At 44.3% G+C, this 14,789-nt stretch overlaps 1 protein-coding gene across 1 annotated transcript; it reads left to right on the forward strand.

Annotated features, from left to right (window-relative positions):
* The first annotated feature begins 2,035 nt into the window (after positions 1-2,035).
* Positions 2,036-11,393, forward strand: KLHDC8A (kelch domain containing 8A). Its single transcript, XM_081195290.1, has 6 exons — positions 2,036-2,345; positions 3,058-3,473; positions 4,805-4,969; positions 8,475-8,690; positions 9,301-9,402; positions 10,083-11,393. The coding sequence occupies exons 2-6, from the start codon at positions 3,095-3,097 to the stop codon at positions 10,274-10,276; spliced, it is 1,056 nt and encodes a 351-aa protein (XP_081051416.1). The 5' UTR covers positions 2,036-2,345; positions 3,058-3,094; the 3' UTR covers positions 10,277-11,393.
* The last annotated feature ends 3,396 nt before the right edge of the window (positions 11,394-14,789 follow it).

Raw genomic sequence — 14,789 nt, forward strand, 5'->3', positions numbered from 1 at the left:
CTATACTTACTGATTTGGGAACAAGTTCCACTGAAGTCACTGGGGCTAACTTCTAAGTAGGAATTTATAGGATTGCACTGACAGTGCATATAGCCCCTTGGGCAGATTGTTAACCTTCTACTGCACAATGAAAATGGGCACATAAGTGTGTTAGCTTGGTAGGTTGTTTACCAGCTTCTCAAATAGTTATATGCATACCCTAGGAACTTACCACATGATAATCATCTGGCTTCACTATAACTTGGAAACAGGCCTTGGAAAAAAATCTGATCTCCAACTGCTCTGCATTTGAGGTTGTACATTTGTGCCCTTGCCATTATGGTATTTTTCGATAGCTTGTCACTTGCTGAGAGCTGAAAATGTGCCCAGGGACCTGAGGACACAGCACAGCTAGGAGCTGCAATTGTATTTATTTGTTTCTGAATAATAACAGATGACGTAATGCCAGTATCTGTCCTGCTTCAAAGGAAAGAAACTCTCGTCCCTGATGGGGGGGGGGGGATATTGTCATTATGGCAAATATATACCAATTCACTTGCAGGAGTGCCCACTTCACACTTCCCTCACTCCTGCCTTTTCCTAGCAGGGGGAAATGGTCAGTTGGAGGCAGGAATGATTCTGGTTTCTGGGTCCTGCTTGCTTTTTCCCCACAGGCGTCTGGTTGGCCAATGGGAGGGCAGGATGCTGGACTCGATGGGCCCATTGGCCTGATCCAGCAGGCTCTGCTTATCCTCTTATGAAACAAACCAAAGTGTGTTACGTGCAAAGCAATGTTCCTGTTTGGTTTCCTCCAGGTTGGGTTGTGCAACATTCATCTCCCTTGACTTTAAAAGCCTTTTTTAGTCTTGTCAATGTCATTTGCCTACTGTTGTTGATGGAACAAGTGGAACTGACAAAGCTCCCTTGAGCTCAGGGGTCTGAAGGACGATCACTCAAAGCAAAGAAATAGCTTGGATCCTGCTTTGCAGAAACATGTGAATTAAAGCCCTCTCTCTTAAAACACCTGGAGTTTCTATTGGGAATACTTCCTATTGGAAAAGGTCATGTCAACTCAGGAAGCAGAGGCTGGGTGGAATTCAAAATCCACTGCAACCATAAAATGGTGTGTCAGTGTTCCAAAATATGTGGACATCTTCCGCCCATGTGAACAAGGTACATTGATTTGGGATAAGAGCACAGCATCAACAATCTCTGAAACAACGTTGAGTGATCCTCGTCATGTAAACAGGACAGGCTCCTGGGAGTCCCATGAAAACAGTGCTTAGGGGCCTCATCATCTCCATTCTAACATTCACATTCCAACTTAGTGGTTTCCAAAGTGGGTGGTACCCAGGGCTTTTTTCTGGGGGTACGCAGGGGTACACATACCCCGAAACATTTTGTGAATCTTTGTACTTTTGTCCATTTACTGTATTTATTTTCCCCAATATGAACTATAAAATTGTGATTTTCTTGAATCAAAATGAGGGTACCCCTAAAGGAAAAAAAGCACTGGTGGTACCATCCCATGAGGGGTGGGAATACCTAGCGGGGCCCTAAGAGGCAAGGGAGGTTCTGAAGACGTAGATGACTATCAGACACTGTGAACCATTGCACAGCAAGGAGCTTTTAAATTTTGCAGTGCCACTGCCTGCAATGTTACAGGAGCAAGACCTTTATTTCGGCCTATGTGTGTGACGGTTAAATTAGACCTTAGTAAATTAGACCTGTAGTACATGCAAGAGGCCAGAGGAACATATAAAAGCAGAGTTATCTAGTTCTTTAAAGAAAGCTCAATTTTAAAAAAGAAATCTTGATTCTGTAATGAAACCTTGCTTTGGGTTTCTGTGTATGTGAGTGTGCTCAGGTTCAGGTGAGAAGAATGCAGCTGCCACTCTCCATATGTATACTCAGGTTTCCATCTATCTAAATTTATTCACCTCTTTTACATACTTGTCAGCTGTTCAGAGAAAGAAAGCAAAAAATAATCGCTTGGCTTGCGATAGGTGCTTGTGACTCTGTGTTCTAACTAATGGGCTGTTCTGTAGCAGGCTTACAGCTCAGCACACTGCTGCTGCATGAGGCAGAGTCAAGTTATGGAGGATGGGATTGAGGTGCGTCTCCTGCAGCTGGTCCAGGAAGACCCAGAGGGAGACAGAACGATTTGGGAAGAGAGGCCCTTGAGAGGGAAAAAGTTCAAGGGACAAAGGCCTTGGGAGCAGGAGAGGCTCTGACGTATCTGATTGTCCCTGTTAAGAAGCAGAAACAAGAGACTGAATCCAACCTTATTACCGTTACTTCTTTCCTTTATTTATTTAGGATCCAGCAGAGGCAGAAATGGAAGATTAACAGACACTCAGTGAAAGGTATGAGCACCGCTTTGTGTGCCTGTGATAGGATATTGTTGTTGATGGCTGTGGGAACAGTGATCTATTGCTTGTTAAGATGTCGGTTTCTGGGCTATTCCAGATGAATGTTTATGGAGCATTTTTCCTGAAGAGCTTACACAATAGGAAGCCTTTTTCATTGAGCATTTGTCCTGATTTGTTTGCTTGCAGGGAGGTTTGGTGACAGTGAACATTCATCCTGATTTGCTTGGGCAGAGTTTATATGTCTTCCTGTTGACCTTTAATTTATCCCACACTTTGCAGAGTATTTCCGCATCACTTATCTAAATGTGGAGGGAGGAATTCAAAGTTGCACCAAGGCTATCTGTTAACACAACTATTTTGGCTTGCCAGGTGGAGCAATTTCACCTCTTTCCCCCTCACTTATCTGGGGGTTCTTTCAATGCTCCCAAGCAGATTTTTTTGGGTGCTTTCACCCACTCTTTAGCTCTAAACCCACTCTTTAGCTCTAAATCAGAGTGCTTCAGAGCACTTTTCCCTGGAGCTAAGCAAAAGGACCAGAGGAAATGTGAGTAAGCCCAAACTATGCAGTCCTAAATTTCCAGTAGGTGCTTGAATCAAAACACTGACTACCCAGAGGCATCCTCTAACTATTTTGAATCTCTGTTTCTGATGTGCTTTGTTATGCCTGAATGACATTTGCTCTGATTTGCATCCTTTCATTTTGCAGTACAAGCGAGCTGCCTAACAGATGCCGTCTTCCTCCCATGATGGATGTGCCTAGCATCAAAGACTTCCAGTGGAAAACTCTGGCACCTCTGCCCAGCCGGAGAGTCTATTGCTCCCTGGTGGAGGCTGGTGGTCAGGTCTATGCCATTGGGGGCTGTGATGACAATGGTGTCCCAATGGACTCTTTTGAGGTGTACTCCCCTGAAGCCAACCAATGGAATTCTCTCCCCCCAATGCCTACAGCCAGGGCTGGGGTAGCTGTAGCAACACTGGGCAAGAGGATAATGGTGATTGGGGGTGTTGGAGCCAACCAGACACCCTTGAAGATTGTGGAGATGTACAACATAGATGAGGGCAAATGGAAGAAAAGGAACTCCTTGCGGGAAGCCTCGATGGGGATCTCTGTGACGGCGAAAGGCAAGGAGGATTCTTTTTCTAAAAGGCACTGGTGGCAAAAATAGGATTGGCTTTTGGGGAAGCTCCCCAGTGCATTTCTCTTAATTAATTTGATGGGCAGGGTGGAGTAAATTTCTTCTTACATGGAAACAGATCTGCCCAGTGGGGAGCACTTAGCCAATTTCTGCTACGGTGTGAGTGTGCCCTGGCTTTGACCCTTGCACACTGGTTGTTGGAATGACCATCTTTGAATTGCTTTGGGTAAAATCTGGTGATTTTCAGCAGCCCAGTCTAGAACGGGCTGTGAAGGCTGCCTTGTAATTGGAGCGCGCCATCTGTTTCTGTGACCTCCTCTTTGCTTGTAAAAAAATGTCAATACAGCCAGCACGTTCTGTGTTCCTGCCAAATGTAGGACAGCCTGGTGGGGGTTTTTTTTTGCTTTGCAGAACTGCTTTTGCAGTTCTTGAAGGACAAATCATCGAGGGCACAAGTGATGTGAAAGCATCAGGTCACTGTATGAAATCTGTATGAAAGTTTCTCTCTATATAGTAGAGCTTCAAACTCCACATATTCCCCTCCACCAAACACACCCATATCTGTTTGCTTCCTGTGACAAGTTGCTTTAGCAACTCTAAGCATTGCCAGATTGTCTTGCGCTGCAATGTGATGAACTGCTGTTGGGAAGGGAAGGTTTCCATCTCAAGTGGCCGTGTGCCTTGCTTTACAGAGGGCTGCCAGAGGACCAAACTCTTATCTGAAAGAGTCTTATATTTGAAGGGTTGTCCAGTTTAAAAATAATGAACTAGAAGATGCTGCTCATCAATAGGTAGCACCCGGAATGCATATTCAAGAAGCACATAGATTACCTGGCCACTGTCCTCCCCACTGGAAAGAGATTTATTTCTGTTTTAATTATAGCAACTGCATATATATTTGCATCCATTCTTATCAGTTAGCACACTGGTCTTAAGCTGGTGGGTTGCAGCCTGATCCAAGGTGGATTAAGAAATTGGACCAAATGCATGTTTGGGCTAAAAGTTACTCCTAGGTCTGAATAGGTTGAAGATACTCGAATTAGCATAACCTAATTTTATGAAGGTCTTTTGCCTTGTTTGGGGGTGATGCAGTTCCTCTTTTTGGGTGATATTTCCATCCTTTGGGTAGAAATATATGGCAAAAAATGAAAGTTTGGGTAGGAATGAGATAGTTCTGCTTTCTATTTCTGCTAGTAATGTGTCCCAACTTTTTTTTTAGTTGTGGAACCTATTTAGGAACTACTGTGATAAAGCAGAATTGAGATTCTTGTTTGGATTTATCCTTTTGCTTTTCCTCTCTCTTGCTGTCCTTTTCAGACTACAGAATCTATGCAGCTGGCGGAATGGGAGGAGACCTTCGCCCTCACAATTACATGCAGCATTATGACATGCTCAAGGACATCTGGGTGTCGCTGGCAACCATGCCCACACCCAGGTATGCCGCAACTTCCTTCCTACGGGGCACAAAGATCTATGTGCTGGGTAAGAATGAGCCTCCAGCCTATTCCTCTGACCCTTATTCCTTTGACTGGAGAGTCACCTAATGCTCCCTCCTGCAGAAGTTCTCGAAGCTGCTCTCTTCCATAACCTCTCTAAAAGTGCTAGGCATTGTCTGGGATTAGCAATGTCAGCTCTGTAGCTGGGCCTCCAGGTCCATTTTTTTATGCCTAAAACCATGGGCTGCATTTATTGCACAGGAGAGATAAAATAATGTTGCCTGAACAGAGCTCCGCCTTTACAATATTTTTTAATTAAAGGGCAAGCAAGACATGACTGACACTCACAGAAGGAGGTATTTGTTCACCCAGAGCATAGTTAAATTGTAGAATTCATTACCACAAGATTATTTTTAGAATGTTTTAACTGCTTTTCCTCTTTTGTTTTTAAATTGTGGAGCAGTTTGCTGCTCCCTGGCTTCTTCAGAAGGATGGCCAGGAGATAAATTCAATAAATAAAAAATAAAATAGGATGTTGGCCTTTGCCCTGACCAGACTGTGGTGTGCTTACATACTCACAAACTGTTCACTGTTTAAAGGGGTTCAAATCTGCTGCCTGAGGGGACTACCACACTCTGTGGTAAATCCAAAAGGTAAATTCATACCCTTTGGCACACAAATGGACTGCTTATGCTCCCATTTCATTCTCTGTGTGTAAAGCAAAGCTAAACAGAAGTAGAGACAGCCTGACTTGGTCTAGTATCCATAGTATTAAGATATATCAAGGTTGTTTGTTTTTAATCAAATTAATTAAAAATAATGAAATTAATGGCCTTTAAAAAGTTTTAAAAGAAACAAGCAGGAAAAGAAATGGAACTTTATTACTTTGAGCTAAAATATTTCCACTAAACTTGGCATGACACTGTCCCAAATGCACATGTACTTTGAGAAACTGTAAATATTCCTTCTAGGAGGGATCCAAAGGTAAAAAAACACACCAAGGGCTTGGGTGCCAGACTTCCACTGGCTTTTATTTTTAGTCTTTCATAGTTTACCCCAGCTGATTATGGCAGAACAACAGAAGCAAAATAGACTTGTAGAACTGTAACGGCTAACAGATTTATGGCAGCATCAGCATGGATGTTTATGCTACAATAAATCTGCTAGTTCTTAAGGTGCTACAAGATGCCTTTTTGTTTTTGCATAACTGTTTCCAAAAGACCTTTCTGTTTACCCTCTGGCTATATAAATAGCTTTGTATTGTCCGTTAGGTTCTATTTTCAGCCTTGTTCCAAGGGCTCAGGGTAGGGCACCATTTTACTGGCCCTGCTTTTGTGCCATTGGGTTCCTCCCAATGACTCTTTTTGGGGGCCTTCATCCTGATTTGCTTGCACAAAGCATAAGAGCAGACGAAGAGCCTGCTGGATCAGGCCAAGGGCTCATCTCGTCCAGCATCTTGTTCTCACAATGGCCAATCAAATGCCTGTAGGGCGTGTGCATGCCAGACATGAGCACAACAGCCCTCTGCCCACCTGAGACTCTCAGAAACTGATATTCAGATGCAAAATGCCTCTAAGAGTGAAGGTAGAACATAGTGTATGTGTTGGTTAGGCCATGCCTGGTTTTCATTGAGCATTTGTTCTGTTCTGTTGGTAGGATGATTATATGACAATGCACACTCATCTTGCCTTCATCCTGATTTTTCTGGGATGTGTTTATATGTCTTCCCATTAGCCTTTAGTTCATCCAACACTTTTCGGTGCTTTTCCCCATCACTTTTACTTCCTGTAAAAGTCCATTTTTATGTTTGTTGCACTAGGATGACAGAGTGCTTTAATCCACTTTAATTGTGCATACCTAAATTTCCAAATGGGTCTTCTTTACAACCCATCACCTTCTTTCCCTTCTTTCTGACCATTGCCTCTACTGTACTTAGAAGCATGAGGAGAAGACTTTCTGTATGCTACTCTCTAAATGAACCAGTACTCTGCGGCAACCATGCATGATGTAAAGAGTGCTTTGGCGATCAAATTGCATTTTGAAACTTGTGCAGGGAACCATGTTATTTTTGTTTACTTTACCATAAGGAATCATTTCCAGCTGAACTGGAGAGGGGGGTGAAATGTACTGAACTAACAAAGATGGACAGTGTTTGTCTATCAGCAAAAACAAAAAAACCCTCTAATGCTATTCTGGGCTGTATCAACAGAAGAATAGTGTACCAATCAAGGGAAGAAATAGTCCCACTCTATTCTGCCTTGGTCAAACCATACCTGGAGTATTGTGTCCAGTTTGGGGCACCACAGTTTAAGACAAATATCGGCAAGCTTGGAACGTGTGCAAAGGAGAGAGACCAAAATGATCCAGGGTCTGGAAACCAAGCCTTATGAGGAACGGTTGAAGGAGCTGGGTATGTTTAGCCTGGAAAAGAGGAGACTAGAGGAGATGATAGTCATCTTCAAAGGGCTATCACATGGAGGACGGAGCAAGCTCATTTTCTCCTGCTCTGGAGGCTTGGACCCAAACCAATGGATTGAAGTTGCAAGAGATTCCAACTTAACATTAGGGAGAACTGTCTGACAGTAAGAGCTGCTTGACAGTGGAACAGACGTCCATGAGAGGTGGTAGAGTCTCCTTCCTGCTGTCATGTATGATCTAGTTGAGATTCCTGCAGTGCAGGGGATTGGACTAGAAGGGGCCCCTTATTTACTGAGCCCTCACAGCTAGGAATAGTGGCAGCTGGTGCCCTGTAAAGGGACTGCTTGGAGGTCACAGGGCAAGGGCAAATGAGTGGTCACAGGGGTGTGGGCAAGTTGTCGTTGTTTTCTCCCCACCCACCTCCCTTGCAAAGCTACCTTTATAATTTTACAAAGAGCACATGTGGTTCACAGGGGTACCTACTGTCACAGTTGCTTCTCTGCTGGGAGATAAGACGTATGGCCTCCATCCTATTCTGGTTCTCTCCCTATCTTCCTTTTTTGCAAAGAATAGGATGGAGGCCACATTTAAGTGTTGTTCAGAAGGGGCCCCTGCCATGACTGTTACTAGTGGGGAGGGTTCACGCCATTGAAACTGTACATTACTCAGAAGTAAGCCCCACTGAATTCCATGGGAGTTTACTCCATGATATGTATGTACAGGATTGCTGTCTTAAAGGTTTCATACAGGACTGTTAACAAGGGACCCCATAAACCTCCAAATCTGTGAGAAAATATTATTCCCCTATCTCCCTGGATATCCCTGCTACATCTCTCCCCCCCCCCCAGAATGTGGAATAAAGTGTAGAGTTATTAAGTACATTGGGAGCTGAGAAACCAGGGTTAAATCAGCCATGAAACTCCATGTGACCTTGAGCCAGCCACTGTCTAGTGTTTTACATTTGGGTAAATTGCAGGGGGCAGAGACTCTATGGCTCGTTGCCATCGCTTCAGTATACTTTTGGATTAGGGTTGGCTGTGTGCTCCAGAGACCGGCTTGGCCAGAGAATAGTAGACCCTCATGGCTCCAGTTGTTGCTGCACATTCTTCACTATACTCCCTTCTCCATCCTAGGAGGAAGGCAATCCAAATATGCCGTGAATGCCTTTGAAGTCTTTGACATCGAGACCAGGTCGTGGACCAAATTCCCCAACATCCCCAGCAAACGAGCGTTCTCCAGCTTTGTGTGTGCAGAGAACAACATCTTCAGCCTGGGGGGTTTGCGGCAGGGCAGGCTATACCGTCAGCCCAAGTTTATGAAGAACGTGGATGTGTTTGACATCGAACAGGGTGAGTTCTTCCTGGGTCACCATCTGCTTTTCAGCATGCATGCCTTAAGGGCAAGATGCAGGGTGGGGAATCAATTTCAAAAATTTCAGATTCTGCTACTCAGGCCTGGCTTCAGATTTTAGAGAGCCCTGGGCAAAGGGTCATCAGGTGGCCCCACTAGTGAGATGCCTCAGTGGGAGGCCCCTCCAGCTGCCTACCTCTGCAGTGGTTCAGCAGTGGGTATATGCACAGCCTTGCATTCTTGAGAAATTGAGGTGTTTATAGTGTGCGTTCAGTTGCACAAGTCTCTGTGCTCTTGTCTGCTCCCAATCAAATGACAAAAGGGGAGGGCTTGACCAAACCCAAGCATCAGCAGTGGTGGGCCTTGATGAGGCCTTAGACCCCTGGCATTTTCCTTGGTATGTTGTACATTGGCTCTGGGACCCTCACTGCTTCAACAGTTCGTGCCCAGTATTCTTGTAGTCAGGCACATATACCCCAAACCCCCTCTTAGTTCCCCAATTTTAGGATTATAGAACACACCCTTGATTTCTCTCTGAAGGAATCCAAATGCTTCAGAACATTAATGGGAAATCATGATTATTTAGCAGGTGGTCTTGTTAATTTTCAGGGGGCTGGATGAAGATTGAGCGCTCATTCTTTCTGAAGAAACGACGGGCAGATTTCATATCCGGCTACTTGAAAGGAAGAATTGTCGTAGCTGGAGGCCTAGGTGAGGGTGACTCCTGTCCTGTTTCAGTGTGAAGTCATTATTCTATAGCTTGTGGAACTATATTACCATAAAATTATTGCTGCTACAAGGATGGCAGCTACTATATTTGAGGCCCTTCTCAAGTCCCTTTCTATGAACAAAAAGACAGAAGATGATCATGCATGCTAATGTGGTATGAGCATTTTGTAGACATAATCCTACATACTCCATGAGTTTTATGAAGAATTAGACTGGTGCTAGACAGTGCAGTGTTCCCCCCCCCCCAATATTTTGGACTAGAACTTTCATCACTCTGATCAGACCACACTGGGTGAGACTGATGGGAATTGGTGGGTAGAAGTAGAGAAGGGGACAAATGAGGAAGAACCAAAGTGAGAGAGCCGAAGATCATTGGAACGCTAAGACCAAGCCAAACCAAACTTGAATTATCATCCTCATAAACATGTAGAGCAAATGAACACAATCAATATCATTCATATGTGTGTGTATACACAAACACATATGCACACACATGCACACAAATGCACACATATACACATACACACTAGAGACAGCAAAGGTTGGTAGTTTATTTTATAAACAAATCCTTAGTTTAAATTAGCTGTGTAGACATGTGCAATCAAGTATCCGTGTGTGCTCACATGTTCTCTTGATGGTCTTCATATTTTCTCGCTTATTAGGAAACCAACCAACTGTACTGGAATCAGCTGAGGCCTTTCATCCTGGAAAAAACAAATGGGAGAGCCTTCCACCTATGCCCACCCCACGATGTGCCTGCTCTAACATTGTGGTAAAAAACTGCCTTCTGGCTGTAGGTGGAGTGAATCAGGGCCTGAGTGATGCAGTGGAAGCTCTGTGTGTCTCTGACTCCTAGCCGGCCTGTCTCCAGATGCTGCACCAAGCACCTAAGAAAACGATTAGCCTCCAGTTTTGAGCGGTGGGCCTACACCATCCCTCTCACTCACTACTATGCGGCTTTCCTGTAACTCCTTTCACTGTGTGTTTTGGAGAAGGTAGTTTCTTCAGGCAGCTACACAATTTCATAGCTCTGGTGGCTAGCAGAGGCCCTGTGGCAATGTCAGTTTTGCAAGCTCTGTCGAGCTCCACCACCTGATGAATCTATGGTCGCTTTTCCCTGTCAACTATGAACAGCCAAGGAACATGCTAGCTTTGCTTCAAAACGGAAAAGATGCAAAGAATGGTGTGGGATATTCCAGGCAAGAATTAGGAAGCATTACCTGGGAACTAGAAGCATGTTTTAGATACAGTTGTTGAACCTACCATTGGGTTTTTCACAGGTAAACAAAAGGAGTGCTGAATCCCAGAGGCAGGGAGAGAGAGAGCTTCCTGGTGCTCTTTGAAATGGACCCAAAAGGTTCTGGCTGTGGTGTTGGGTTTCAAAGTGTTCATGGTTTAAAGCATCCTGAATGAATTTCCAGGGTGCTTCCTCATCATGCAGCTAGAGGCGTGAACCAACCCAATTTATTGCCTTGATTGACAGTTCCTGCAATTAAAACTTCCATATTGCCTCTGCCAGAGGCTGAAGGCTAGAAGGCCATAGTTAAGAAACCAATTTATGGACAGGGATGGCTCTGCACCATGGACCAAGATTGCAATACCTGCAATGCACACTCTCATGAAGTGTGTGTGTGTGTGCGCACAGAGACACACACACACTTTTCAAGTTGTTCATATCCTGTCCATTATACCCAAGGGGCCAGCTGTAAAACCTGGAGTGAGCTTATTGTAGCCCATGTTTGGAGAGCAGGAATGTTATGGGGTCTGCTCATAACAGCTTTCACACAGCGCCCACGGCAACAGCAAAGCTTTGAGTACCTGCTGTTTTTATTGTATTTCATATATTGTTTTCTTTATTACTTTGGCACAGAGGTTGAACTTGCCAGTGTCATCTGAATTATGTATGATGGATCAGTTGTAGCAGTTCTGCTTAGGTATTAGTAAATAGCACAAATAAACTATTCTTATGGTAACCTCTGAGCACCTTTTATATACAGCTAGGACCATGACAAATCCAAAAGAGGGCTGTGAACTTGCTTTGAGGGCATTTCCAGACTGTCACTATTTTCAGGTGGGTTTCAGTCGCATTCAGACAAATTACAGCTGACTGCTTGCTCTTGTGCAACAAGCCCACTTCCTCCTAAAACACTGGACTTTTTGTGATAAGGAAAGAGACGAGGAAATGGACTAGAACATCTAGGGTGACATTTGTTTGATGCAATGTCAGGCTTGTCCACACAGGAGCAAAATGTGGATTTGCACCAGTTTGTCTCCCCATTAACTTAGGGGTGTCCATATGATATCCATCTCATCCCGGTGTTGTCCTGGATTTTTGACCCATGGAAAGTCTGAGACAGCAATGTAATGTGTGCCAATGCTGCTGCATCCCACAATGTTGTGTAGGCACCTTGTTCCTTGGTTTTGTTCCTGATTCTCTTTTAGCAGCTTCTCTTTCCGTGCCAACTCTTCATTTCACTTTAGTAAGTGATTGTGTGAACCTCTGGCTTGCTGCTTTCAGAACCCTTTTCCTCCTCTTCAGGCAAGAGGCTTCTACTGCTACCTAGAGGTGAACACTTTGGGAAATGGTTCCCCCAACCTGTTTCTCTTTGCCAGTACCATGGGGAGGGGGAGGCGTTGTGGGTGTAAGGTGGGGACACGACTGTTTCACCCTCTTGCCCCATCCATACTTCAGCTTAATGTTGATTGTGGGCCCCTTTTCCCTTCCTAAATCCGGAGATTCCCTATGCTTTGAAAATCTGCGTAGCAGAGCTACATCTTTGGATGCAGGAAATCTTGGGAACTGGATCTGGCTGGCAGGCCAGATTCTTACCTCTCCCACCTGCTGTGAATCAATTTACAGATTAGTGGGGTCACCCACCTGTCAATCAACTGCTGCTGCTGTTTTATTAAGCCATTTGCCAGCTGACTGCAGAAGAGAGTAACGGAATAAGAGTAGTTTCAAATAGTTACAACCCCTAGCCTCTATAATGCAGATGCTACATCCCATCCTGCAGGTGATAACACTGATCTAGTGTGCTTACTCCTGCCAAAATTACATACTTGGAAGTTCCACTAGTTTCAAATGTAAAAATAAGCACATGTTTAAATCTTGCATTGAAATAAATGGGACTTATGAGTGCTTAACTGTGTTTGAATTGTGCCATGTATGATAATGGGGACCAGATGCAGATGTACCCCAGGGAGTACACATAGCCGAGAAGTAAGTTAACAAAAAATGTGTTGTGTAACCATAGCATTGGCACAGGGAGAAAACCTTCATGCTTTCCCAAGTGGCAGCATTCAGTCTTCTTATCATGTTGTACATGTAATAATAAAGTCACTTGGCCTAGAAGGAAAATAGGATTTATCACACTGCAGTCTCAGCCCATGTTGTTCAGAACAAGTTGCGGAGGTGAAAGGGGCAGAGGAAGCTGTGCGGTGGCTTACCGAGAACTGATCTGGAGTGTAAATGGTCTAAGCCTCTTGCCGCCTTTAGAATGCTGTTGCTTTTAATCCGTGTTTCTAATATGGCAGGAGCTGTAGCGAGAGCTTCTGATGTGGCATACAAAGGCCGGCTTTCCTCTTGTGCACTGATAGAACCATCTGTGCTAATCCTCTGCCCATCCTGAACTGGCAGATGATGCAAATGCTGGCAGCGAATACCTCTGAAAAACCTATTCCCGTGGCACAGAACTCCCCAGCAAGCAAGCCATCCCTCTGTTTTCCTGCCGCAATTCAATAGCACCCCAAACAGAGGGAGAGATGGGAGGAAATATCAGATATACTTATCTTGGAGAAAGAAGATTAAAGGATGCTTTGTACAGAAGAAAATTTCCCTTCCAAAATGTTGGAGGGGTGTGTGAATATTAGCTGTTTGTATCCAATGTTAATCCTACACAGGGTATACCCACTGAAATGAATTGAAACAACTAACAGGCCCATTAATTTAAATGGATCTACCCTGAGTATGTTGGACACAACTCAGTGTGAGAATATTGAGGTTTATTTATACCGCACATACACATGTTGGTTGCACTATGATCCTGCTATATTTCTGCAGTCTGCTGAAGGTACCAACTAAGACCTTAGCAGGTTTTAGCTGTGGATAAACTGATGATGCCCCACATAGCCCCATTTGCTTCAGAGAGCAGTGAAGCACCACCAGGGTTTTCTAGGACCAACTCCTAAACTAGTCTGTTTCCTATTACCCCCAGGTGTGATAAAGGATACTGTTCTGTCTTGAAGTAAGATTCAACAGACAATCCAGCCATGGCTGCCGGGAGGGGGATGTTGTTCTGTGCCTGAGGCAGGAACAGGTATTGAGTGAGCAGTGCAAATAAGGCATTGTTTCAGCCCTTCAGCTACTCATTAGCTGTGTTTTGTATAGCTACTCAGCTGACCCTCTACACAAAGACTACTCTGAGATTGTCTCCTGTTCCATAATGTACCTTTTGGCTATAGGTGAGTGGCACTGGAGCATTGCCTATTGGGCTGTACAGAAATGTAGTAAACAAACAAGCAGACTATGCAATACTCCCCACCCCCCAAAGGTAAATTAAAACGAGGAAGCAAGATGGAGCAGTAATTCTAGGCAAAAGCAGAGGAAATTTGCAGATGGTGGGTTTGGCCCCAACAATGAGATCGAAAAGCCTATCATGGGACAACAACTTGCATAGTTGGGCTGGAAAGAGAAATCTTCCCAAGTCTGGAGGAACTGACTCAAGGCTTGGAAGACTCTAAATATTGCTGTAAGTTTGAGGACTTAGAATTTCTATATTGCAAGCTACTAGTTTAGTAGAGGGATGGGGAACATTTGCCTAACCTCCAACATTTCTCTAATGAAATCCTACACATCTTACTGGGTTGCCCCAGCCACTCTGAGCAGCTTCCAACATATATAAAAAACACAACAAAACATTAAGCATTAAAAAACTTTCCTATACAAGGCTGCCATCAGATGTCTTCAAAAGGTTGTATAGTTACTTAACTCCTTGGCTTGGGGAGTCACATAACTCCATACCCTCCAACATTTATCTGATGAAAATAGGGACATCCTAAGGGAAAGCGGGACATTTCAGGATCAAATCAGAAACAGGGATGGTTTCTGCCATTCCAGGACTGTCACTGGAAAATAGGGACATTTGCCCTGCTCCCCAAGATGTTGCTGAGCTCCAGCTCTCATCAGCCCCAGACAACTTGGCCAACAGTCAGGGATGATGGGAGTTGTAGTCCAGCAACATCTGAAGAGCCACAGGCCCTCCAGCCCTGTTTCAGTGCCTTCTCATTTCTATTGCAGCTTTATAGCCTGAACTTCACAATTGCTAAAGAAACAAATACATAAACTAACCAGAACCCAAATGGAGATTTTT

This window comes from Podarcis bocagei (assembly GCF_964188305.1).
Source record: "Podarcis bocagei genome assembly, chromosome: 5".
NCBI lineage: Eukaryota > Metazoa > Chordata > Lepidosauria > Squamata > Lacertidae > Podarcis > Podarcis bocagei.